This window comes from Oncorhynchus masou, chromosome 31, assembly GCF_036934945.1.
Source record: "Oncorhynchus masou masou isolate Uvic2021 chromosome 31, UVic_Omas_1.1, whole genome shotgun sequence".
Lineage (NCBI taxonomy): Eukaryota > Metazoa > Chordata > Actinopteri > Salmoniformes > Salmonidae > Oncorhynchus > Oncorhynchus masou.
This window is the reverse complement of record NC_088242.1, coordinates 78,048,521-78,076,358: the sequence shown is the minus strand read 5'-3', so window position 1 is coordinate 78,076,358 and position 27,838 is coordinate 78,048,521. Positions and strand designations below refer to the sequence as shown.

At 41.8% G+C, this 27,838-nt stretch overlaps 2 protein-coding genes and 1 long non-coding RNA gene across 5 annotated transcripts; 2 read left to right on the top strand and 1 right to left on the bottom strand.

The window, feature by feature from the left end:
• Positions 1 to 125: 125 nt before the first annotated feature.
• Positions 126 to 1,501, bottom strand: LOC135524476 (uncharacterized). The gene is made up of 3 exons (XR_010452960.1): positions 1,140 to 1,501; positions 506 to 1,030; positions 126 to 282 (listed from the first exon to the last, which is right to left on the bottom strand). It is a non-coding gene; the product is annotated as an uncharacterized LOC135524476 (long non-coding RNA).
• A 782-nt stretch (positions 1,502 to 2,283) lies between these two features.
• LOC135524474 (TERF1-interacting nuclear factor 2) lies at positions 2,284 to 8,984 on the top strand. Its single transcript, XM_064952041.1, has 6 exons — positions 2,284 to 2,641; positions 5,619 to 5,842; positions 6,060 to 6,158; positions 6,314 to 6,415; positions 8,411 to 8,524; positions 8,645 to 8,984. Exons 1-6 carry the CDS (start codon positions 2,515 to 2,517, stop codon positions 8,777 to 8,779), a joined length of 801 nt encoding a protein of 266 aa, XP_064808113.1. The 5' UTR covers positions 2,284 to 2,514; the 3' UTR covers positions 8,780 to 8,984.
• Positions 8,985 to 9,755: 771 nt separating this feature from the next.
• Positions 9,756 to 25,915, top strand: LOC135524471 (tyrosine aminotransferase-like). Of its 3 annotated transcripts, none has more exons than XM_064952035.1 (12): positions 9,756 to 9,962; positions 14,776 to 15,065; positions 15,178 to 15,282; positions 15,683 to 15,750; positions 15,907 to 16,065; positions 16,802 to 16,940; positions 17,069 to 17,121; positions 21,067 to 21,219; positions 21,379 to 21,507; positions 21,643 to 21,726; positions 24,172 to 24,270; positions 25,118 to 25,915. In XM_064952035.1, the coding sequence occupies exons 1-12, from the start codon at positions 9,847 to 9,849 to the stop codon at positions 25,256 to 25,258; spliced, it is 1,536 nt and encodes a 511-aa protein (XP_064808107.1). In that variant the 5' UTR covers positions 9,756 to 9,846; the 3' UTR covers positions 25,259 to 25,915. The 3 variants fall into 3 exon arrangements, with proteins under 3 accessions (XP_064808107.1, XP_064808108.1, XP_064808109.1); XM_064952036.1 differs by lacking the exon at positions 9,756 to 9,962 and adding an exon at positions 13,806 to 13,911 and having other exon boundaries at positions 14,745 to 15,065; XM_064952037.1 differs by lacking the exon at positions 9,756 to 9,962 and adding an exon at positions 13,831 to 13,911.
• The last annotated feature ends 1,923 nt before the right edge of the window (positions 25,916 to 27,838 follow it).

The window sequence follows — 27,838 nt, the reverse complement described above, 5'->3', positions numbered from 1 at the left end:
CTGTTGTATATTATGTCCAAGAAGTTGTCTTAGTGCTCAATCAGGGTGACAAGGTTAGTTTGAAACTGCTGCTCGTTCTGTGCTGCCCATTTCACGTTGAAGGTTTTACTGTCCATGCGGTCAATGTACCGGACTCCATCCAAGTGATCCATCTCAAGCTGTAGGATGCGTGCGGGCCACCCGCTCACTTGCCAGGTCACAGGCTCTGCCTTCTCATTCATTAACATTTAAGTCATTTAGCAGACGCTCTTATCCAGAGCGACTTACAAATTGGATTCAGGCCTTTGAAACAAAAATGAAAACCTTATTAATAAAAGCAGTCACACACACATGCATAATTCATTTAATGTTGACCTGCCATGGGTCCAGTGATTGAAGTCAGATAGCAGGTTTGGGTAGATTAAATCTGGGCAAGTTTATTTCAATTTGTCAATTTAGCTGCTCTGTGGAAGTAGCTATACATTAGAACGGTGATATGTGAATTCTTCTATAGTAGCTGTTATACCTTGGCTAGTAGAAAGGGTCGGAACCAATTTAACTAATTTACTTTCTTCGTTCTCGATTCGAAAGAAAAGTGTATCTTATAAATGTCCATGTTCAGTTGCAAGTGGTTCTCCAAAAAAACGGAATATTCAAAACGTGCGGATCACCACCTGAGCCTCCGGACCCTGTGCGGTCCCAGGGTCCACCACTGCAGCCTGGACTCGAAGCACCGGGTCACCCACCTGGCAGACATGGGGGTATGACTATGAAGGACTTGGCAGGGGTATGACTATGAAGGACTTGGCGGGGGCTGGATCTTCCGCTTCATATACTGTAGGTATGAACGAACCTTGACGCTTGTTGAGAACAAGAAGGGGCCACAGATGAGACGGGGACTACCCAGCCAATGGAGACAGTGAAATGGGGCCATGGGGCTTTTGAAACACACATTCTTTAGGCCCTAGTCGACAGCGCTGAAGTACAGAGTTATATTCATGGCTGGGTCCAGTCATGGCAGCACAGTCAGTCAGCTAACTTTACAGCCCACCTACAAGAGACAAGCAAAGAACTGTCAAGAAGTAATTCAACAAAATATGGTCAACAACATAGTGGTGAAAGAGAAAGGTTGATATGTACGTGAAAGATGGCCTGCTTACCAAATCAGTATTTCTGGCCCGGGTATGAGCAAAATCCTTTCACATTATCACATAACTGAGAAGCTAGCTAGCAAGCAAATAGCTACAGCAGCAAGCTAAATTAGCGCACTAGACTAGATGACATTGAAACAACAGTAAAGTCTGACTAACACGAGTATCTATGCCATGCATGTGCTACACGTTTTCATAACATAATTACGTTTCCCTTAAATGTACATATTGCTATATTGATTGTAGTATGGACAGTGATGCCATTGTTATACTGTAGTTAACTTTTTAAAATGAAAATACACACACGCTTGTCATCCCTACTACAGTTTAACCAGATAATCACTTCCCGAGTCAACTATTTGGTCAGGCCTTCACAACAGGTTCTCTATGTGACGGTGGAAACGGGAATTATTTGAAAGGGGTTGAGATTGCTTAAAGGGGTTGCTACATACATTTTTGGACAATTTTTTTTTACTATAATTTATAAACTTATACATATCACATAAGCTTAGTTTAACTGCCATACCCCACCTCTTCAAGGAATACCTAGGATAGGATAAAGTAATCCTTCTCACCCCCCTTAAATGATTTAGATGCACTATTGTAAAGTGGCTGTTCCACTGGATGTCAGAAGGTGAATTCACCAATTTGTAAGTCGCTCTAGATAAGAGCGTCTGCTAAATGACTTAACTGTTAAATGTAAATGTAATACCCAATCATAACCCAACATATACATTTGTTTTACTCCCAATGTTTGTAAACAAAGTATATGAATGTATAGCCTCAAAACATGGTTAAAACTATGATTCTTGATATCAGGGATGCTCAGCTCTGTCTATGAATTTGAGAGTGATTCAATTTCTCTAGCCCCATCCCTCAGGTTTTTGCCAAAACAGTGGTGAGTTCACTTTATTGTTTCAACTACTGATTGACCCTTTAAATGGTTGATAATCAGGGAATAGTTTGTGCTGTATATACCTCTAGCTATTATGTTTTATACATAGTTAGTTCAGATGGTTCCCAGTTGACGAATAGTGCTACCCTAATCACAAACCTTACCTACCCGTAACCATTTTACATATCAACTTCAATAGCGCAAGGACGTCCCAAGGATCCCGGATAGCACGGACCAGTTCGTGACAGTCTTAACCCGGAAATATTTTGGATACGTTTTCGCTTACGAGCGAATTCTGAACTTGTCCGTACATGTCCAACCCGCCGGACATGCATATTCATCAAGGACCAATGACAGTCTTTGTGTTTCTGCTATTAAACCAGAGCCCCCCCCCCCCCCAAAAAAAAAGAAGTAGATTGACTAAAATTACACGAATCTAATCAAGCACCTGATTCCGCTGCTGGGGACGTTTTGCGGCAGTTCAAATAGATGGAGGGAAGAGGCCTTGAGAATCATTTCAATCCGTCCGAGATTAAATGTTTAGAGATCATCCCAACGTTGCCAATGTGGATCATTGAATATGCCTGGGCTCACAGAATGATGGACACATTGGATGGTAAGCAACAACAAAAAAATATATTTGTTCAAATCCGTGTTTGGGTGATTATGCAACAACGGGCACTTCTATGTTCCCGGGTCAATTTTGGGGATTTTATTTTAAAAAATCAAAATATTTGTATGTTAAATTCACACTGGAATCACCCCATACCCTTCAAACACCTATCTATCAAGTATTTTAGCTACTTTTCAGATGCATTTTATACCTCAATTCCACTATTTTGCCCTTGTCCCTGACCCAGACTTTTAAGCTTGTACTATGTTTTTCTATGAGAACATGAATAATTACACATTATATAATGCTATGCACTACAGAAATAGTCAATTAAATAAAATATAAAATCTATATCAATATTTATTGTGAGTATGCCCTTTATATTGTTTTCTACACAAAATATACCTGTCCTTTGGGAGTGGTGTCATTTCCACCACTGAGGACAAATTCCTCATTAATGAAGTTTTTTCAAGCGAATGTTAATTTACTTACCATGGAAACATATTGTGACACTGAAGTACATGGCTGCAGTGGACGGTTGTTCCAGATGTGATGTCCAGAAGATGAAGAAAAATCGAGGGAAATATTGCTTGTGCAATTAATATTTTAATTGTCAGTCATTTCCCAACAGGCTATTATTTCTTTAATTTGTGGTAGAACTTTTGATTTAAAAAAAATGTTTTATGTATTTAAGGTAAACAATATGCTAGCTGTAATACTAATCAAAGCATGCTAAGCTGTCTGTCGATTTTCTCCAGAAACTGTAGAAATGTAATTTCCATCACAGTCATTTCCATCACAAACTTAAGTGTTGTGGAAATGACAGAAAGTGGTGAAAACGCCCCAAACCATTATCTTATTTGTTTTTACTTTATTTTTTAAATCTATATTTTTTAACTTTAGGCTTATTTAATCATGTTTTAAATTAATTGAATCTAGAAAATGCTCCAAGGTGTGCACACATTGGAAACTAAGTACTATTTGTCTTTATTTTTAGAAGATGCCACATAAAACAGCACAGAGGTCACAGACATATAGAAACAAAATAAAACCGATCCTATACGATACCAGGAACATCTGCAAAAAGACAGGGAGAGATACTGGAAGAAAAAAGAAACAATAGATGAAAATGTAACCAACGGAATAGAAGACAGACTTAAAGAGAACAGTTGCAAAGGAGACCTACCTATCAGGCAACACACCACCTCCGTCACCAGATGACTTGCAGCCAGAACATGAGGTTAACATACCTGCCCCTGATGCACACCCTGATACCCATTCCTCATTGTCTGCAACATGAATCAGAAATTGAATACTTGCTGGAAGGAAAAAGGTTGGAAGAGGTCGCACAAAAGCATACAGAGATCTTAGAATGACAAATGTCAAACTTGATAATGCTTTACGGAATGCTGAGAAATATAATTTCTCTGCAAATCCCACGCCAACCTCCAGTTCATATCGGACAAACTACAGTATCACAAAATGATCAGCTGCAGCAACATTGAGAAAGTTTTTGAGTCTTTGTGGTGTGAGAACCTGAAGAAAGAGCTCATGTATAGAGAGTGCTCCCTTCGCCAAGCAAAAGAGCTTAAAACATCTGACTTTGATGCTGGTGAGCAGACATGGTGGTTTGAGTGGAAAAACAAAGCTGAAGAGAGAGAAGAAAAACAGAGGGAAACATGGAGAAGTTCACTGTACACTTGACAGTAAAAGAAAAAGTATGTGGCACACTGCACATTCTATTGGAGGACTTCTCCAAAGGATTGAAAGTTAAGTTGGGGAAACACCTGTACGACATTCAACAGCAATACTCAAATGAGAGAATTAAGATCATCTGGGGAAAGAGGAGATCATTGTGCATATTGACTTTGCAGAGAACTACCTGTGTAAATACACCAGTGAAATCCAGGCAGTTAACTTTGGTGATTCTCACAAGCAGGTGACCCTCCACACCTGTGTTGGATATACCACAAATGAAACAGTTTCACTTTGCTCACTGAGCTCTTCTATGCGGCATGACCCCTCTGCTGTCTGGGCCCATCTCTCAAAAACACTGGCCTGCTTCCTTGAGCTCTGCCCATCGGCTACTGCAGTACACTTTGTGAGTGATGGGCCTACAAACCAGTATAGGTCTGAAATGTTTAACAATGGTTGTTCAAAATGTTTGCAATAAAATATTGTTTTCATACGTTTTTTTTTTAACATAGATGTCATTTCCATCACAACCCATATTTTGAGGTAAATGCGTATATTATGTATAATTTACATACATTTATTTGTTTTAGATATGGAAATCATATGGTTATCATAATCTCACAAAAAGGTTGGGTGGAAATATCTTATTTTTCATGATAAATAAATGTTTTCAGCTGTCACCAAGGCAAGTTTATACATTCAGGCATTGTGTTGAATTATTAATATTAGGACAACCTTAATCACTTTAAATAATATTCAATACAAGTTCATGTACTGTATACATGTAATGTATAAGAAATATGTTATAAATCAATTGTATGATATTTAATTTTCAACTAAAATGTATGTTTAATGACGTGATGGAAATGACATTTGTGTACGGCTGTTTGGGAAAAATGACAAAAATATATAAATTCCTGAATAGTACGATCGCAGCCATTATCAGATATAATTTCTAGACAAATCAAAGTACAATACTGGTAAAATGATGTTTGAATAAGTTTTAATTTTGCCCAGTCAAAGTGCCCGAAGTTGCATAACCACCCGTTTATAAACAGAATATATTATTTTAAATAGTTGACACTAATTCAATTATATTATTAGACCTATATGGGCTAATATAGGACATGCAAAACATAATTAAGTTAAATTTAGTCAATAAGATGGTAAAAATGGAATTGAAACATGATATTAATAACCTCAAGCTGATAAATTGACATGATAGATGACATTCCTTTAAAAGTTTTACCTATTTGTTATATCCCTGTTTGTTTGTGTTCTCTAGGTTTGGACCCCAGCAGATGGCCAGAGGATGACCTACAATCTGTCACCCTAGATGAGCCATGGAGGTTACGGGTGGCAGCAGCCCAGGCGTATTCTATAATGAAGACAAGAGACATCAAGAGCTTTGAGAGGGTGATGCAGTTCATGGATGTCACGTATACACTGCTGCCACGACTGGTGCCCCCTATCAAACACATGAAAATCATGTTTGGCCTCAAGACCAAGGTATGTAGAGGTTTCACATAAGGTAGAGAACAGTTACAGGAAAGGAGTGGGAAATCGCAATATGTGGATGCATAGAGAGGTTTCCAAGGCCATGTATGCCTACTAATAAGTTGGGCTGACTTGTTCAGGTACAGTTATTTTAACTATGCTGTGTTTGTTGATTTGAGTTTTGGTGGAACAAAATGAGCAGCTGTGTTTGATTTGTATTCTGGTACAGATAATTATGTGGATGCTTCGGGAAGACCAAGGTATTGTCAACACTGTTTTGAAGATCATTAAGTTTTTTCCAAGTAGACTACCTCAGTACCATGAATGTGTAAGTAAATGCATTATAACTGCCTTATTTGATTACTTTGGATGACACTGTTGACTAAACTGAATCAGTTGTATATCAGAGTATCAGCATCTCTGACCGACCCAGTGAGTTTTGGGTTGCTGAGCTAAATGTCGCCTTTCTTTGCTCCTCTTCAGAGCCGACAAGAGATGCACCTAATGAGGAAGAACCACCAGGACTTTAAGGCTTTGGCCCAGACTCTTGCAATGGACATGTCCATGCGTAACTCTTATATCAAGGTTAGCTAAATCCCCATCGTCTGTTTAACGCTCCCTTTCTATTCCCCTCTTTGTCTCACACGATTCAGTGTTAAATTCGTCAACAAAAATAATGACAAATATTCATCAAACCCCTATTTTTCAGTGGCAATTGACGAGACTATAACTGACTAAATACACCCAGAAAAGAACTAGAACAAAGCAAATGTTTTATTTTAGTCTAGATGAGTTGAAATTCTCTTTGACTAAAATCGGACTACTAAGGGGACAGAACAAGAGTTTTTGGCGAGATTGAGAGCTTTTCAGTGGTAAGCACAATTTTAATATTAGCAGCACAGATTGCACAGTTCTGTTAATCAGTGGAAAGGACACAACAGTATGTTTTTATCCCTGTTGACTATAGAAACGTTTTTGAATTTGTAGTCTCGCTCAACCCTTGCACTTTCCCCACTGAATTTCATAGCCAGGTTATGTAGCCAACATCCAAGTCTTTCCTCAGAGAAAACGGTTTGATTCTAGCCATTACCATTCAAAAGATATGACTCGTAATACCATTGTTACATTTTATTTTTCTTTCTATTGTGCATTGGTGGCAAATTTTACATTCATAAAGCATATCGCGACCATTCTACAACTAGGCTGCTTACAGACTAGACCGTTAAATATTTGTTTAGGCTACACCTTGTTCAGTCATGTTACCTCATTGCCTAGCTATATACAGTGCATTTGGAAAGTATTCAGACCCCTTGACTAGTTCCACATTTTCTTACAGACTTATTCTAAAATTGATTCAATATTTTTTTTTCATCATCTATCTAAACACCATACCCCATAATGACAAAGTGAAAACGGATACCTTATTTACATAACTATTCAGACCCTTTGCTATGAGACTCGAAATTGAGCTCAGGTGCATCCTGTTTACATTGATCATCCTTGAGATGTTTCTACAACTAGATTGGAGTCCACCTGTGGTAAATTTAAATTGATCGAACAGGATTTGGAAAGTCACACACCTGTCTATATAAGGGCCCACAGTTGACAGTGCATGTCAGAGCAAAAACCGAAAATGATGTTGAAGGAATTGTTCATAGAGCTCAGAGAGAGGATTGTGTCGAGCCATGGATCTGGGGAAGGGTACCAAAAAATATCTCCGTTCTACTTTTGCACATCAATGTGGCCGCGGCATCTGTGGAATGTTGCTAACATTGGCAGTGATGAGAGACGAGTTACGGCGGTGCAACCCATAATACTTTGAGGTGATTGAGCTACTCTCTTTGTCTCTCTCTGCGATTGGGTGTCTTTCTTTTGTATATAATGTGCAATATCTATGTTGGCTGAATTAGGAATTTACATGGCCAGATAATTCTTATACAGTGTATGTTTGTCATATTTCTGCTGTTGGGAAGAGAATAGGATGGTATGCAGAAAAATATGTTGGTAAGACAAGGCTATTTATGTTTGTGCACATGGAAGACAGTCATTTGTGTTTACTTTAATGATGTGATGTGACTAAAATAAAAGTTTAGTTTACTAAAATGGCCCACTGTTTTCGTCATTTTGACACTAACTAGACAAAATCATTATTCAAGTGACTAAGACTTAATAATATTATATAAAATGACGAAGACTAGACTAAATCTAAAAGAGTGCCAGAATGAACACTGGCATGATTACATAGGTGTAATTGACATCTTTATGCCTTGTGACCTTCAACTATGTGAACTGAGACCTTCAGTGGTTCAGTGGTTCCTGAAGAAGACGGACAATGCTGAATACATAATAAGGCCAGTCTGAGATGATAGTGCCATTATAAAGTCTGGGTAGTGGTTCCTTTGCTGTCCAGTAGGGGATGCTATATACCCAGCCTCTTGCTACACTCAGCCTTTAGTTGCTTGTGATGGAACTCCAAAACAATGGAGATGGTTTGATGGAGCAATGCCTGTCGCCTCCACTAGGGTTGAGGTATTGTGTGTAGGATGGAGTATATGTATTGATCTGCAGGTTCTCTTTCAGGATTTGATGGAGGACCAATATGGAGAATGCTATGCCCAGAAACTGGAGGACAGGTTGCTGCATTACCTTCAGGTACTGGAGTCGACGCTGCAGAGTGATACCTATTTTGACCAGGTGTGTGTATATACAATAATTATTGAGATTGTTTGAGGATTCAATCAAATAGAGAATGTATGTTCTCATGCTATTACATAACTGTCAATGTCCTTGTTATCCATGTGAATGTGCCTATAGCTGTTGAAGCAGGAGGGTCCAATGGCATACGAAGAGGAGTTACTATTGCCGTTAATTACCTGTGACTCCACCTCCCTTGCTGCGTCCTTGAAGAGGCTATTCCACTCTGGTCAACAAACTCAGCATATTAGCTAGGACATACAGATGTAAACACAGTACAGTATGTAAGACCACCAGGAACCTACAGTACTGTAGATAAATATGTTGTCTTTCTATTCCTTCAGACGAGTCTTCTTCAAGATGCCATCCCAGCCACGGAGCCCATAAGGTATCAGCACAGGAGAGGGGAATAGGCCGGGAGCTGGAGGGTCCTGGGACCTCAAAAGTTGTGCTAAGGTCGACCAAGGAGAGAACACACACAGACGGGCAGTCACAGCTTGACAGGACAAGCCTCTACGCATTCCAGGGTATCTGTCAAGATAACCGAGAGGAGAGATCCAACTCATTGGGGTTGGGTCCACACCATGCTTGTGCAGCTGAGAAAAGTTTAGAGCCACAGGCCCTTATCGTGGAGCTGGGGGTGGATCTGTCCAAAGAGAGTCCACTCCTCCTGGAGAAGGAAGTCTCTGATGGGGAGGAGGGGAGCCGAGGCAGGACGGAGGTGGAGGACAGGCAGAACAATGATGAGGTGCCTGAGGCCTCCCCACTGCAGCTGTGCTCTAAACACCAGAAATGGGTGAGGAGCATTCTGCAGGAGTGCTCTGAAGAACTGCTGTGTGAAAAGAGTGATACCCCAGTGCACTGTCAGGGGTCCTCTTCCACCTCATCACAGGACTTGACCCCATCCCTCCTCACCCTTTGTCAACCCCAACATCTAACTCTGGCCACACGGAGCCCTTCCCCTCCTCAAACAGTGGCTGTATCCCAATCTACGGCCCTCGATGACAGAGCCCATTCTGAACAGGCTGGAGAACCAGCAGACAGCCCAGAGGCCAGTAGAACACATAAGGTCAAGCTGAGACTGTCTATGGAGAGTCAGGCTCTTCTGCTTATGTCAAAGTTTCTACAGCCATTTGTGCGGCTCCGAAAATTGACCCAGCAGGAGTGTAGCATGGCTGCAGAGCTAAGAGGGATCAATACCACTGAGGAGGAAGCCTGTGATGATGGTGAAGAGGAGGATGATGAAGAACATGTGGAAAAAACTCCAGTGTATTCTTATTATGATTTAAACACGCTCTATTCTAGTTTTGAGTCAAGCTCTGATGAAGATCCCGAAACACAAGATTCAGATCCTGACTATGTTCCTGGATATGGAAAGAGAATGTACAACCAAAGTGTGTGATGGAGGAAGAAGCATGATCCTGGGGTTGACAATGAGGTATGGGATTAGATTGAGGTATCAGGGTGGTGTCCACCATTTGCCGCGGTGAAATGTATAGCTGAGGTTAAAAAAACTGCTACATAATTATTCAGCATCAGAATTCAGGTTAAATTTCAGTAAAACAGTATTCAATATGCCCAGTTCGACCAGGTGTAATGTTGGTATAATAACCTTTTACATACCATAATAAACAGCACCAGTTTCTTACTGACATAGGTTCTTGGTCTGTGACAATACCAGTATCTCTTTTTTTTCCATGGCAAAAATTAAAATATGTGGCACACCAAACCCTGTCAAATATTGTGTGCTATAGCTTGGAAAATAAACATGACTGGATGACATGGGGATTTTTTTATTTCCAACATTAGGGTTATTTTTTCCTAAAAAAGTTACATTATTTTTGTGGATTGTTTCCTAGCCACGATATTATACTGGTATCGTCCCCAATATTCCATGCTGTGTCATGTTGATTCAGAGGGGTCTGTTTGATGGTGTGACATGGGTTAAATATTACTCAGATATTCTGAGTGGACTGCTACTGTCCATGACATGCAACCAAAATCCGTTGACCAGTCATGGTGCACCTCCTTTTGTTGACAAATCAATGATGATGACGTCATTGGGAATTGCGTACATCACTGTATAAATGGAAAAGCTGTGAATCATTCCTGGCTGTGTCATAGGCAGCTCATCTTGTGAAGTGAGGGTTCAGGGTCATCATGCTGTCAGTGTAAGCCACCTATGCATTTGTGCTTACACACTACCGTTGTTAGTTAATCCATATATTAGTTAGTCCACGGCAATTTTGGGGTAGGTCAAGTGACACAGATTCAGGGTATGTGGGCCAATGAGAAGACAGATGTTAGATGACTCAGCGACATATTCATAGGATGGGAAGCTAGTAGAGGGCTTCCATAGAGAGAGAAGATGCCAGGGATTCTCCTTTACCCAGAAGAGGGTCATTGGGCCAAAGGCCTACAAATAGGGTCATACATATTATTAACACCTCATCATTAAGAGACATGTGAATCGTGATGTAGCAGTCTGTGTTTACTTCAGTTTTAAAATCATGTGTGGGAAATGGATTGGTGAGCAGCAAGGTGTTGAGGTAAATTACGGTTGTTGTGAAGTGAGTAGGTACTTGACTCATACAATTACGAGTCACTTTTAGGTAGGTGAGCTTGAGTTCTGTGACATGTTTTATTTATTAAGAATGTATATGTGGATAGGTACGTGGTCAACAGAGGGACATGGAGGGACAAGGTCTTTAACTGACTCAACCCCATCATGCCTGCTGGCGGATAGGGCACAGGGTCCTGAGCCAGATGATAAGGGGATGGTGGGGTACAAAGTTCCAGGGGATTTTTATGTGTGTTGGACCACTGCATAAGGTTTTATTAGGATGTGTATTTATTTAACTACATTCTTCTGTAAATTTTTCAGGACACAGTGGCTCTACCAATATTGCATAATGAGTTGTTCAGTCTCTGTTCACTGAGTTACCCATCATGAGAGTAAACAACCCCAGAGTGAATCAGAAGTTATGCTGTTGGCTACCTGTTACATTACTGTGTTCAATAAACTTTTTGTGTGAAATTACATGTATAAATGAAAGCTATATTTTACATACATGAAGCGATTGCGCTGTATCATATGCTACTTATCTGTATTTTACTCTATATACCTATTTAGCTTTTATGTATTACTGTGCACATACTGTACATTATGCTGTGGGTATTTGGGACATTTGCCAGAAATCCCAATCATAATTACTCTCAGCAACTGGGTTGCAAAATCACCCAATGCATGGAGAACTAAACACTGCTGCACTGTCAAAACAAGCTCTGGAAGGACTATTATTATGCCAAGTTGAGTTGTTCCATAAATTGGGGTCTACTAACACTACATGACGAAAAAATATGTGGACACCTGCTTGTCAAACATCTTATTCCAAAATCATGGGCATTAATACGGAGTTGGTCCCCCCTTTGCTGTTATAACAGCCTCCACTCTTCTGGGAAGGCTTTCCACTAGATGTTGGAACATTGCTGTGGGGACTTGCTTCCATTCAGCCACACGCGCATTTGTGAAGTTGGGCACTGATGCGTTCCAATTCATCCCAAAGGTGTTTGATGGGGTTGAGGTCAGGGCTCTGCAGGCCAGTCAAGTTCTTCCACACCGATCTCGAACAAACCATTTCTGTATGGACTTCGCTTTGTGCACAGGGACATTGTCATGCATTGTCATTCCCCAAACTGTTTCCACAAAGTTGGAAGCACAGAATCGTCTAGAATGTAATTCTATGCTGGAGGGTTAAGATTTTCCTTCACTGGAACTAAGGGGTCTAGCCTGAACTATGAAAAACAGCCCCAGACCATTTTTCCTCCTCCACCAAACTTTACAGTTGCCACTATGCATTGGTAGCGTTCTCCTGGAATCCTCCAAACCCAGATTAGTCCATCGGACTGCCAGATGATGAAGCATGATTCATCACTCCAGAGAACGCATTTCCACTGCTCCAGAGAACAATGGTGGAGAGATTTACACCACTCCAGCCGACGATTGGCTGGAAACTTGGCCATGGAAACTAATTTCATGAAGCTCCTGACGAACAGTTCTTGAGCTGACATTGCTTCCAGAGGCAGTTTGGAACTCGGTTGCAACCGAGGACAGATGATTGTTATGCGCTTCAGCCCTTGACGGTCCCGTTCTATGAGCTTGTGTGGCCTACCACTCTGCGGCTGAGCCGTTGTTGCTCCTAGACTTTTCCACTTCACAATAACAGCACTTAAAGTTGACCGGGGCAGCTCTAGAATGGCAGAAATTTGACGAACTGACTCGCATCCTATGACGGTGCCATGTTGAAAGTCACTGAGCTTTTCAGTAAGGCCAATCTACTGCCAATTTTTCTCTAGGGGGATTGCATGGCTGTGTGCTCGATTTTATACACCTGTTAGCACTAGGTGTGGCTGAAATTGCCGAATCCACTAATTTGAAGGGGTGTCCACATACTTTTGTATATATAGTGTACCTCCACTTTTTACATTTTGCTTGCTTTTAATGAGGAAGAAGCAGGCTCATCCTAAACTACGCTCAAGCTGATTGAGCCTCAAAAAGTTTCTTGGAGACCCTATGGACCTTTGATAAAGGATGAAATCAATAACTTTTATAAATGTAAACAGATTTATGCTTCATTAGAATTTTAAAAAAGCTTTTCTCCATTCATGAAAGGTAGGAAAATCAGAGGCCATCTATCCATGACTTGGTCAATGATGTTGTATAGGCTATAGGCTTCACAGGAGGTTGGTGGCACCTTAGTTGGGGAGGACGAGCTCATGGTAATGGCTGGAGCAGAATACGTGGAATGGTATCAAAAACATCAAACACACAGTTTTTATGTATTTGATGACATTCCGTTGACTCGGTTTCAGACATTATTATGAGCCGTCCTCCCCTCAGCAGCCTCCACTGAAAGGCATACATATTGATTTGACTTGAGGCGACCGGATGTGCCTTTGGGATTTTGCAAACATAAATGGGAAACTAATAACATGTTATGGCCGGACATTTTCACACATTTTTCACTCATACTTCATTGAATGTGAGCGTCTCTCTCCTGTGCGCATTACGCACAGGGACATCTGGGTCCTCTCATCTGGGTCCTCTCATGAGTCTGGTATCTGTCTTTTGGAAAGTGGAGAGTTCATGCCGTTTAACCCAAACCTTGCAGTGTTTTACATTTTTGGGAATTATGTAACGGGGGTGTATGGTACAACCCTCAGTCTCCACCAATGAAAATACGGGTAGGGCTCAACAGCAACCCTTTTCGGGGGGGGGTTGCTATAAAGCCGGCTTATAACGGACTTAACAGTCAGTCTTTGTTCATATTCAGTATTTTACCTGAATTCCTTCATTTGCAGTGTGAAATTCTTTTGAGATTGTAAAGGTATTTAAAAGACTATTGTTATTTAAATGTATGATAACGCATTTAACTACCTCTAGCAAGTAGCCTAAGTGTCCAATTTAATTTTGAGGCAATTTCAAATAAGCTAAGCCTGGTAAATGTATTATAGCTTTAAATTTGAGGTATAGATCACATGTTTATTATTATGCATGCACAAACAAATATGACCTTATTCCAAAGAGATGCCTATTATAGGTAGTTTTATCATATTTGTTGTTTCTGTCTTATTTTCAATTGTCTTGTTTGTATATTTTTTCAGGCTGTATCAGATCAGACTTGTTTAGATGACGTTTTATTAGGTTAGATTTGAGTTGATTAGGAGAGAGTTGATGTATTGTTTTTGTATAATATACATAGTTTTCATTGCTAATGGACTATATACTGCATTTATACTGCTATTTATACGGCGTTGTGATAAGATAGCCATTAATAAGATAATATCAATAACTTGAGGTGTCCCAGTCTGATCGGTATATTGATCTTCATTAGTCAGATGTTCAACTAACTGCGCACAAAGTTTAATTAGTTCAGAACAGCCCATGCAGCGCTTTTGATCTCAAACTGGATTATATAAACATCGCACCTGCTGTGTTTTCATGGGTAATTTAACACCTGGGCTAGCCTACTTCTCTGCACTGATTTTTTTATTTTATCCAACAAGTTTATTTTCAGTTTTCCAATTGATTATTAGGCTAGTCATTTGTATATTAACGAATAATCCGAATATATATTATTTGTATGATATTTTACAACAATTTATAATGCAGGAATTATTCATGAAAATCTATTTGTTTGTCCTATCTTTTTTCCCCTAGCCTTTTTTCTTCTTATCTCTCCCATCTTCAGCTGCAGTTGCAACATGGAGAACCAGTCCTATGAGGTGAAAATTAATGGGAGTGGAATTCATGAGAAGAATGCTCTCATTGGTGTCAATGGAAAAGCTCTTAATGGAAACGGTAACCATCACAAGGCTGTGAAAGGCATTGTTTGTCTGGCCAAGCAGAAGAGCTGCAGGCAGCGATGGAACATCCGGCCCTCAGAGATGTCAATCAACACCTTGAATCCCATCCGTGCCATTGTGGATGGGATGAAGCTCACACCCAACCCTGAGAAACCCATGATTGCTCTGTCCATTGGTGAGATGTTACACCACTATCTCATTTGCATATGCTCAGTGTGTTCACTTGTGAAGTGTAGTTGTTCAGAATTATGTTTCTTATGTACTCCTTTGTCTTGTCATTCCATCAGGGGACCCTACTGTGTTCGGGAACCTGCCTACTGATGACAAAGTTCTCCAGGCCATGAAGGATGCCATTGACTCAAACAAATACAACGGCTATGCTCCGTCTGTTGGTAAGACTCATACAAGCACTTTCCCACCACAGCACCAACATTTCAAAAAGCTTGTCAAGTGCAAAAAAACTAGGGATGAAGTGATTTTTTGGTATTTTATTTCGATAGAAATTGGGAGGATATCAGATGAGACACAGCTATAGGCGAGTTGGGCAGCTTGCAAGGGGATGAGAAGTTGGAGGCTAAAGTAATTGCAGTCAGGGAAGTTGAGAGAGCTACGTAAAATAGGGCCAATTAACTGTCTGCAGATGAACTGAAAGGGTTCCACTCTATGATTAATGATGATTGTAGCTCTAAGGACGGAGGCAGGCAAAATCTCCCTTTCTCCCAGCAGACTGCCGAGTACAGTATACAGTACTACAGTAAAAAATATAAGATGTTGTCTTCTACTCATCAACAGGTTATCAGAAGAGCAGAGAGGTGGTGGCAAACTTTTACAGTTGCCCCGAGGCCCCCTTGGAGGCAGAGGTGTGTTTACCTCTCATCGTTTACCTGCTTTAACTCGTTCAAACTCTCTTTTTTGCTTCATCATATATTCACCTGTCTCTCTACGGTAATTATTTTTTCTCCAAAACTAGAGGACATAAAAAAATCTCTTGTAATCTTCTTCTCTCTTCCATGCAGGATGTGCTTCTGACGAGTGGCTGCAGTCAGGCTATAGATCTGGCAATCACAGTGCTGTGTAACCCTGGAGACAACATCCTAGTCCCCTGCCCTGGATTCTCCCTCTACAAGACTCTGGCTGTGTCTCTGGGCATCCAGGTCAAACTGTACACACTGCTGGTGAGTGTTGGACACGGGGGGAGGGGCAAAATTGAGGGAAATAAATCAAAGAGAAAAACTGGATGTTAGCAAGAGAGAGAGCAAAGTAGGGGTAAAATAGATTGTTGAAAGGGAAAGAGTGGGGGAAATGCAGAGCTCTTCCTCATTGACACACATCTGGCACTTATAAATCATTTTGGATGGCTTTCTTTCCTCTAGGCTTACACACACACACACACACAGTTGAATTACATCCATAACAAAGATGAGGTAACTCTGGCACACAGTGGAATGTTGTGACTCTTGAGGTGTATATGACAACTGCACACAGTGTTAAGAGCTGCTATTGATTCACCTATACAATCCACTTATACATTTTTAGAACTCTTACAGAGCTTCCTCCTAATGTCAGGACAGCTGAGTTCCTGCCCATCTTCTGAAAACCTACATTTTCACAGTATCCTGACTAAGTTCTGATTTTTTTTCCACTAATTGGTCTTCTGACCATTCACATCAGAACTTTTCACATCAGATATTTTTCAGAGCTAATTTTGATGTCAAAAGACGAATTAGCGTAAAAAAGTTCAGGATTGGACTGCCTGTGTAAATGCAGCCTATGAGATCAAAGATCAGTTAAGAGAGTTAGGACGGTGCAGAATCTGCAGAAGTGCCTGTTTTCCAGCGTCTGTGTAGTGCATGTACATTGCATGCCTTATGTCTGCTCTCTGACTCGTGGTGACTTTGTCTGTCCTTGCAGCCAGAGAAGTCTTGGGAGATCGATCTCCAACACATGGAAAGCCTGATAGATGACAGGACAACCTGCCTGATTGTCAACAATCCCTCCAACCCCTGTGGCTCTGTCTACAGTAAAGAGCATCTACAGAATATCCTTTCTGGTGAGTCCTGCCCACCCCCCCCTGGCCACAGTGTTCCCTCTCACTATAACACAATACAAGCATTTGGTTCCTATAATGAATCTACTTCTAATTGTAATATTTTTAAATGTGTCTATTCTCTTGTCTAGTTGCCTCCAAACATTGCGTCCCAATCCTGGCTGATGAGATCTATGGTGACATGGTGAGTTCATAAACACAGAAGCACTCTCAGAGACAAACACAACAGAGACAGACACTCCTACAGACTAATACAGAAACTGGCATTGTGTCTATTGCATAATATGAGACTAAGGAGAGGAATCTAAATTGGATAGTCTTCTGGCATGGAGGAGGATTGGTCTATGGAGGTGTGCAATACAGTAGTAGACTGGTCATGCGTCCAGGAGTGGGCTGCTGTTTCTGGGGTATAGGCTACATCCTGGCCACTAGGCCCCATGTAATACATAATACCAGCAAGGCACATTCTTTAACATTCTATAGCATTTACGGGGAGGTTTTCTCTGGTTTAGCTCTGCTGGGTATCCAAGGAGACCTGTCTGACAAGTCCACATCAGCACTGGGGTGTTTAGGGGTGTTACAGGCTGAATGGGGGTCTGGTAGTGGCGGGGCAGCAGTGCTGGGTTTAGGTCAGCCAGGGCAAGTGAAGAATGAGCCATAGAGGTAAACTGTAGACAAGAGGCGCTCCTCTGCTCTGTCATTTCTGAGAGCTGTGTTGAGAATTACTTTTGGATAGCTTAAAGGGAAATTCGCAGTTGCTTCATCTATTGTTGTACTTATAAATTAATGATATACTGTATACTCATTGATTCTTGAAAAACACAACTTATAAATGCCTCATGAGCCTAGCTCAACTGTCGTAGCCCATCGGAACCCAAAATATAAGCTTGTTTACTCCAATGTTTGTAAACATTGTAAATGTGTCGATAGCTCTGTCTATGAATTTAAAGGAGCAATATGAAGATATGTCCTGGTTGCTAAAATTATATGGGGGAGGGGTGATTGGGGTCGCTGAGTGCATAAATCACATGGGCTCAGAATTCACCAATGTCTCGCTCAGTACAAAAAACTATACAATAATATGTTGTATTGTCACATACAGAGGATAGGTGCAGTGAAATGTTTGTTTTTTTACAGTCAGCCATAGTAGTACAGAGCCCCTGGAGCAAATTAGGGTTAAGCGTCTTGCTCAAGGGCAAATCGACAGATTTTTCACAATGTTGGCTCAAAACAAGGCCCTTTAAGTTACTAGCCCAACACTCTAACCACTAGAACAGAAGTACTCAGAATGACTGTGCACTTTTCGCCGCATGTGTTTGCGATTAATGCAGATGTGAGGGTAATATAGTGCGAGAGCGGGGGAGAAGAAGTGGGTGGGGGTGGGAGGGCCCCTTTTTTAACGACAAGGTGCCTGTTTAGGGGCTGTGTGGAGTGGTGCCTGTTTAGGGGCTGTGTGGAGGGGTGCCTGTTTAGGGGCTGTGTGGAGGGATGCCTGTTTAGGGGCTGTGTGGAGGAGTGTCTGTTTAGGGGCTGTGTGGAGGGATGCCTGTTTAGGGGCTGTGTGGAGGGGGGCCTGTTTAGGGGCTGTGTGGAGGGGTGCCTGTTTAGGGGCTGTGTGGAGGGGTGCCTGTTTAGGGGCTGTGTGGAGGGATGCCTGTTTAGGGGCTGTGTGGAGGGGGGCCTGTTTAGGGGCTGCGTGGAGGGATGCCTGTTTAGGGGCTGTGTGGAGTGGTGCCTGTTTAGGGGCTGTGTGGAGGGGTGCCTGTTTAGGGGCTGCGTGGAGGGATGCCTGTTTAGGGGCTGTGTGGAGGGGGGCCTGTTTAGGGGCTGTGTGGAGGGGTGCCTGTTTAGGGGCTGTGTGGAGGGATGTCTGTTTAGGGGCTGTGTGGAGGGGCTGTGTGGGGGTGCCTGTTTAGGGGCTGTGTGGAGGGGTGTCTGTTTAGGGGCTGTGTGGAGGGGTGCCTGTTTAGGGGCTGTGTGGAGGGATGTCTGTTTAGGGGCTGTGTGGAGGGGTGCCTGTTTAGGGGCTGCGTGGAGGGATGCCTGTTTAGGGTGTGTGGAGGGATGCCTGTTTAGGGGCTGTGTGGAGGGATGCCTGTTTAGGGGCTGTGTGGAGGGATGCCTGTTTAGGGGCTGCGTGGAGGGATGCCTGTTTAGGGTGTGTGGAGGGATGTCTGTTTAGGGGCTGTGTGGAGGGATGCCTGTTTAGGGGCTGTGTGGAGGGATGCCTGTATAGGGGCTTCGTGGAGGAGTACCTGTTTAGGGGCTGTGTGGAGGGATGCCTGTATAGGGGCTTCGTGGAGGAGTACCTGTTTAGGGGCTGTGTGGAGGGATGCCTGTTTAGGAGTTGTGTAGAGGGATGCCTGTTTAGGGGTTGCGTGGAGGAATGCCTGTTTAGTTAGGGGCTGCGTGGAGGGGGGCCTGTTTAGGGGCTGTGTGGAAGGGGACCTGTTTAGGGGCTGTGTGGAAGGGGGCCTGTTTAGGGGCTGTGTGGAAGGGGACCTGTTTAGGGGCTGTGTGGAGGGGTGCCTGTTTAGGGGCTGTGTGGAGGGGGCCCTGTTTAGGGGCTGTGTGGAGGGATGCCTGTTTAGGGGCTGTGTGGAGGGATGCCTGTTTAGGGGCTGTGTAGAGGGGTGCCTGTTTAGGGGCTGTGTGGAAGGGGACCTGTTTAGGGGCTGTGTAGAGGGGTGCCTGTTTAGGGGCTGTGTGGAGGGGTGCCTGTTTAGGGGCTGTGTGGAGGGGTGCCTGTTTAGGGGCTGCGTGGAGGGATGCCTGTTTAGGGGCTGTGTGGAGGGGTGCCTGTTTAGGGGCTGCGTGGAGGCATTATGTGTCTGGGCAGCATCAATTCCATATCATGGTTAGAGGGGAATGTTTGGCAAGCGCCAGGCTCTCTCCTTATGGGCCCCTGTGGGCTCCTCTCTGTGAAAAAAAAACACAGCTCACGAGAGCTTAGAGCAGAGCCAAAAATGCTCTGTTTGTAAATTAGATCTGAGGTGAGGTTTGGTATGTTCTTTTTCTGAACTGTCAGTCATTGTGCTCTGACCAATAGCACGCGGGGCGGATCTCCCACCCATCATCAAGGCCTCCGCTCTAATGAAAGCCAGCTTGCTACGGTTACCATACCACCACTCCTTTTCTCTGCTCTCTCTCTCCTTTTCTCCTTCCTTCCTCGTTGTCTTTTTGTCTTAGACGAGCAGTGCATAACAATACATTGCATTACATAAAGTTATGAAATCCCTCACAAACTTTGTTATGGTCAAATTAGTTTAATAATTTTAAACTATTGATACACATTTTTTGTCATGTTTATGTCTTTTATGGTGTTGTTTGTATTGATTGTTTAAGTTGAAGTGCTTAATTTTTCAATGGATGAAGAAAGTCCATATTTGCACTGTACTGTAGTCAGAGTTTGGTACAACTGGAGTTATCTAACTTCTTTAAAAAATTGTAATTGGATTACAGTTACATACTTAAAAACAGCTGAATACATTTTGATTTACTTGATCTAAAATCACTATGTGGGCTGCAAGTGTTTGCCTCAAACACTGAAATGGCAGATTTTTTAACATCATTGAAAGCTGTGCTGATTCACACAGCTCAGAAGTCTTCTTTAGGTAGGAATGGAAGCTCTGTTCTAATATATTTGAAATCTCCAAAACTTCCACATTTGCTCTCCTTGGTTGCTTTCCACAGAAACTTATTTTAACCAAAAAAGTCAGATCCCCACTTTCACTGGGAACTGAAACATCAGGGTCTTTGTGTCAATAGGACATCTTTGGTTAGTCAACACAGCTCCACCCTGTTCACTGCCCAAGCACTTAGGTGGAATATAATCATATTTCTCTTGCATCTGTTGCATCTGTCTATTGCCATCTTTTATCGTACCAGACAGTTACCTTAAGGGAGGGTCAGACATTTAAATTACCGTTTTCCTTTTTTACTGCCCACATTCTGCTTGGTGTATTTTTCAAGTAATTTGCCCAACCCTGAGTGTAATGCTCTGTATTATGAATATAATCAATATATTAAAACATTTCCCCTTTAATCTAAACTAACCCTGATTATTTTACATTGTCTTCTACAGTATGTTTTGTATTGATGCGAGTGTGTACTGTATCTCCATGATCAGGTGTTTCCGGGTTGCACATACCAATCTATGGCGTCACTCAGCAGTGATGTGCCCATCCTAGCGTGTGGTGGTCTGGCCAAACGATGGTTAGTCCCTGGCTGGAGGCTAGGTTGGATCCTCATCCACGACAAGAATCAAATCTTCGGAAAAGAGGTAAGTCCTTCAGCCTCTCACTACTCTCATACTGAATGTGAAGTCCAGTTTATCTATACACATACGCTACACCAGTACACATACGGTAAGATTAATCTGTGTCCTCTGGGGTTTGGAATCACTTCTAATGTACCTAATCTGTCTCTCTTCTGCTTTCAGATTCGTCAGGGTCTGGTTAAGCTTAGCCAGAGGATTCTGGGTGCCTGCACCATTGTCCAGGGTGCGATAGAGAGCATCCTGAATGACACGCCCCAGGAGTTTTACCACAGAACCATCAGTTTCCTCGAGGTGAGTCCCCCTCCCTTGAACCTTCCCCAATGACTTTATATGCAGATGGTAGTAGTCTAACATACTGATTTATCTGGATATCTGTCTGATTGTCCGACTGACTGTCTATTGACTAGTTTCCTGCTTCTTTTTCAGTCAAACTCCGAGATCTGTTACTCTGAACTGTCCACTGTTCCTGGGCTGACCCCCGTGATGCCATCAGGAGCCATGTACCTCATGGTGAGTCTTATGTGTCCAGAATGGTAGGTGGAGAGTCTGTAGGTGGGGAGATAACAGAACAGGATCCCCATAAGGAAAATAACGTATTTTTCAGATGTTGTCGCCAGGTGCATTTTAGGTGCTAAATGACAGTTAAAAAAAATTTTTTTTGAGATGTTGAAAACACGTTTTTTCCAGACATTGAAAATACATATTTTCCGACGTTAAAATCAGGTGCATTTTATGTGCTGAATAAAAGGTGAAAACATGGCTTTTCTGGACGTTGAAAACACAGTTGAAGTCAGAAGTTTGCATACACCTTAGCCTAGTACATTTAAACTCAGTTTTTAACAATTCCTAACATTTAATCCTAGTAAAAATTCTCTGTCTTAGGTCAGTTAGGATCACTACTTTATTTTAAGAATATGAAATGTCAGAATATTAGTAGTGAGAATGATTTATTTCAGCTTTTATTTCTTTCATCACACTCCCAGTGGGTCAGACGTTTACATACACTCAATTAGTATTTGGTAGCATTGCCTTTAAATTGTTTTACTTGGGTCAAATGTTTCGGGAAGCCTTCCACAAGCTTCCCACAATAAGTTGAGTGAATCTTGGCACATTCCTCCTGACAGAGCTGTTGTAACTGAATCAGGTTCGTAGGCCTCCTTGCTCGCACACGCTTTTTCAGTTCTGTAGGATTGAGGTCAAGGCTTTGACGGCCACTCCAATACCTTGACTTTGTTGTCCTTAAGGCATTTTGCCACAACTTTGGAAGTATGCTTGGGGTCATTGTCCATTTGGAGGACCCATTTGCGACCAAGCTTTAACTTCTTGACTGATGTCTTGAGATGTTGCTTCAATATATCCACATAATTTTCCTACCTCATGATGCCATCTATTTTGTGAAGTGCACCAGGCCCTCCTGCAGCAAAGCACCCCCACAACATGATGTTGCCACCCCGTGCTTCACATTTGGGATGATATTCTTCGGCTTGCAAGCCTCCCCCTTTTTTCTCCGAACATAACGATGGTCCTTATGACCAAACAGTTCTATTTTTGTTTCGTCAGACCAGAGGACATTTCTCCAAAAAGTCCGATCTTTGTGACCATGTGCAGTTGCAAACCGTAGTCTGGCTTTTTTATGGCGGTTTTGGAGCAGTGGCTTCTTCCTTGCTGACCGAACTTTCAGGTTATGTCGATATAAGACTCGTTTTACTGTGGATATAGATAATTTTGTACCTGTTTCCTGCACTTTTCGCACAAAAGTACGTTCATCTCTAGGAGACAGAAAGCGTCTCCTTCCTGAGCGGTATAACGGCTGTGTGGTGTTTATACTTGCATACTATTGTTTGTACAGATGAACGTGGTACCTTCAGGCGTTTGGAAATTGCTTCCAAGGATGAACCAGACTTGTGGACGTCTACAATTTGTTTTCTGAGGTCTTGGCTGATTTATTTGGATTTTCCGATGATGTCAAGCATAGAGGCACTGGGTTTGAAGGTAGGCCTTGAAATACGTCCACAGGTGCACCTCCAATAGACCCCAAGTAATGTCAATTAGTCTATCAGGACCTTCTAAAGCCATGACATCATTTTCTGGAATTTTCTAAGCTGTTAAATGCACAGTCAACTTAGTGTTTGTAAACTTCTGACCCACTAGAATTGTGATACAGTGAATTATAAGTTAAATAATCTGTCTGTAAACAATTGTTGGAAAAATGACCTGTGTCATGCAGAGAATAGATGTCCTAACCGACTTGCCAAAACTATAGTTTGTTAACAAGAAATTTGTGGAGTGGTTGAAAACCGAGTTTGAATGACTCCAACCTAAGTGTATGTAAACTTCCGAATTCAAATGTATGTATTTTTCGTTTATTGATTCTATAACCAAATTTCAACTGCACATACTGTACATTCTCAATGACGTAAACATTAGATCACAATAATACTTTTTCAAGCCTTAATACAGGAAAGAGGAAACAATTGGAGATTGCAACAGAATATTTTATTATTGCACCCTGCTGTCAAATGCACTTTTGATAGCTTTTTCAAACCTTTAAAACGGGAAGCAATGATGTTCAAACTAATCCAACCAACAGAACAAACCAAAAGACCACTTCAACTACAATAACATTCTCAGTAACGGTTACTTATTTTTTATTTTCTTGCTATGACTGTGATATGTTTATCTACCTTAGTTGAATGCACTGACTGTAAGTCCCTCTGGATAAGAGCATCTGCTAAATTACCAAAATGTAAATGTAAAAACAAACACTTGGAAAGCATGCTGGGTATTATTCTAATGTTTGGGCCAAATCAAATCCGGTCTGGACCAGACCAAATCTTAACAAATTATAGGTTGTCTGGGGACGTTGAAATCAAGGCGGCCGGACAGGACCAAAAAAAGACGTTGCTGTCGTTAAATGCTTAGTAGGTTACTTAATGTGTGTCTTGGTATTTCTAGGTGGGAATTGAGATGGAACACTTCCCAGAGTTCCAGAACGATGTTCAGTTCACTGAGCGTCTGGTAACTGAGCAGTCCGTCTTCTGCCTGCCCGCTACGGTAAAACGCCAGACACACACACATCTATCTATCTATCTATCTATCTATCTATCTGTCTGTCTGTCTGTCTGTCTGTCTGTCTGTCTGTCTGTCTGTCTGTCTGTCTGTCTGTCTGTCTGTCTGTCTGTCTGTCTGTCTGTCTGTCTGCCTGCCTGCCTGCCTGCCTGCCTGCCTGCCTGCCTGCCTGCCTGCCTGCCTGTCTGCCTGTCTGCCTGTCTGTCTGTCTGTCTGTCTGTCTGTCTGTCTGTCTTCACGTTGGCTGACAACGTCAAGAAAATTATGCATGCCTATTGATGTGAGTGGAAGCCATGATTTGTTATGATTCTGAACAGTCAGAAAGCTAGCAACACCCCGACAAAAAAGATTGCAGATTTGAAACTGCAGTAAAAGTGCAGTAACTGCAGTCGATTGTGGTATTTTAAACACAGTAATTCCAGAATAACTGCACTGTGGTATTTTGGACGCAGTATTTGAAACATACTGCAATTATACTGCACTCTAACTGCAATCTGTTTTTGTAAGGCAATGATTAGAAGCTACCATGTAGGGAATCATAGGTGGCTCGTTTCAGCTAGTTTGATCTTGTTCTTGATACCATGTCTTGTTTTAAGGTGTTTTGACTGATTCACTAGCTAGCTAACCAATAACTGTAACGATGTATTTGAAAGACAACAAGAGCTCATTGTGCAAATATATTGATGTTTTCAATATACATTTGGAGACTAAATATAGTTTACATGTTGTTATCTATCTATCCATCCATCTAATTGACTCATCCATCCTCTCTGTCTACCACGGGAAGAGAAATTACCTTGTTTTGTTGTTTACAATTCTCTTCTCCCTGCAGGCATTTGAGTACCCAAATTACTTCCGGATTGTGGTGACCGTACCAGAGGAGATGATGGTGGAGGCGTGTACACGGATTCGGGAGTTCTGCCAGCGCCACTACAGAACCTGCAGCCAAGACAGCAACGAGCTAGACCAATAATGAGAGACACAGCCTGAGAGAGGGGGAGACCAAAGAGTATGGGCACAGAATGTGACAAAAGTAAATGTGAAAAAAAGAGAATGGGAAAAGGGTGAGAGGAAAAGAAAAGAAATTAGGGAAGAGGAGGAGAGAGAAGATGGGTTAAAATATCGTGTTGCACCGCGGGAACAAAGGTTTTTGCAATGTCATTGGTAGTGGTCCATCTTTGGTACCCCAACTTATGAGCAGACCTGATATTTATATTTTGTATGGCCATCTTATGTTAACCTTACTTTGTCTAACTGTTTGAATTCTTAATGTTATTCTATATGTTGGGTTGACCAGAACACCATTGGGCGTATAGAACCAGGGACCGGGGGTCCTCCCCATTCTTCAAACCATGATGGGGTTCATGGTTGGGTTGATCCCACCATTGAAACAGATGGAACTGAAGCAGCAGCATGGATAAGATGATCTACAGTGCTTTCCATAGTCAGCGTTACATAATCTTTCTTGCATGTGTTAGAATTTAGATGACACTCAGTATACATTCTGATATATTGCATGCTTAACCAACACTTTTCCTATGTATATAATCTATTTGTTATGTTGATGTAATATTGAATGTTTTTTTGTTTTTTTCACGTTCATATAAAAAGTTATTTAAACCAAATTAAAGCTATGAAATACTTATTTATTTGTTGTAACTAGTGGCGATTTTAGCATGTAAAAATGTTGGTGGGGCAAAAGAAAAAAGAAGTGGGAAGTGGGATACAGTCCCAACACATTACCACTGCTACACCTGGCTAACAGCAGAGTCCCAACACATTACCACTGCTACACCTGGCTAACAGCAGAGTCCCAACACATTACCACTGCTACACCTGGCTAACAGCAGAGTCCCAACACATTACCACTGCTACACCTGGCTAACAGCAGAGTCCCAACACATTACCACTGCTACACCTGGCTAACAGCAGACCTAACAGCAGAGTCCCAACACATTACCAACACCTGTGTAACAGCAGAGTGCCAACACATTACCACTGCTACACCTGGCTAACAGCAGAGTCCCAACACATTACCACTGCTACACCTGGTTAACAGCAGAGTCCCAACACATTACCACTGCTACACCTGGCTAACAGCAGAGTCCCAACACATTACCACTGCTACACCTGGCTAACAGCAGAGCCTTGTCTGTCAGTGAAACAGTTAATTCAGTCTCATTTACTGTCTTAAAAAAAACATAGCTGATATGGCTGACTTGCTTAAACAAATGTGGTTTCTACTGACAATTGAGATGTACAAACTATGGCATATGGGGACAACAAACGGATAAGAGGCCATCCGTAATTTCGATTAAGACATTAATGAGGGAGCTAGAACGGACGTAATCAATATAACTATTTGTTCAGAACTTTTTGAAATGTACAGCAACATAATGCAGAACATGGTCCGTTCTTACAGTATTCTCCCTGTACACCAAGTCAGAGCCATACAATAAATAAAGGGGGCATATAAGCAGACACTGAAAGCTCTTACAATATTCTATGATTACATTTCTCAAAAACAGGTTATAGGCTACATGTGCACCAACAAGTCAGAACAGTAGGTGAAAGTAAGAGGTGAAAATAGACCAAATTATTAGGGTGAGGCACATGGGCTACTAACAGCTTACTACACAACATACACTTAGTATTAATTTCTTAGCTACAGTATTTTATTTACCTTTATATATACATATCTCCCTGGCATATTACATTTTTGCAGCAACATACAAGACATTTTTTGACTCACCTTGTTGTGCTGTGCTCACTTGAACAGGAAGGTGGCACAGCGGTCCTTTGTGGGCATATTTTGTCATCAAACTTTATCATCAAAGTCTGGCATTCTCTGGATTTATGATGCTTTCAAGAAACCTGGGAACTCTGAAGAAGAAAAAAAGGTTGATTCATGATGACGTCAGTGATCTTCAGGTCGTAGCTCTAGAAAGAAGCACAAGTTCCCAATTTACAATTCCGAGTTGGATGAAAGTTCAAAACGTAGCTCGTTTTTCCCGAATTCCCAATTGTCTTGAACTCACTAAAGTCAGATTGTGCAGTTCCGAGTTAACTGTTGTTTTGAGTGAGGCACAAATCATGCTTCATTGACAGCATGGCTAATATTGAATGTTTATAATTTTAAACTAGGAAAAGAGACCCTTAGACTTGGGACCACACAGCCACTCCACTGAATAGCAGGCTAATGATTGCTTTGCAATACTTGTAGTTAGCCACATATATTACTTCCAAACCACTCATTGTTGAATTTGAGATTTCCAACTTCTTGTGTAATGTTTGTGTCCATAGCCGATGAGCACTGATACGTTTTATCTATAATTTCTCTTCATTATTTATCTTCGTATCAGTCCAATCAAAGCTACTGTAGACAATGTGATTTGACGTCATTTTATCTGTGGCCAATGACCTTCTGCCTTCTTCGATGGACACGTCTAATGTAACTATGGCAGCACCCAAGGGTCTTGAATCTTTGAGCTCTACCCTTAGAATTGGTAGTGACGTAGTGTGCCCACGAGTGACAGAACAATGAGCCAATCAC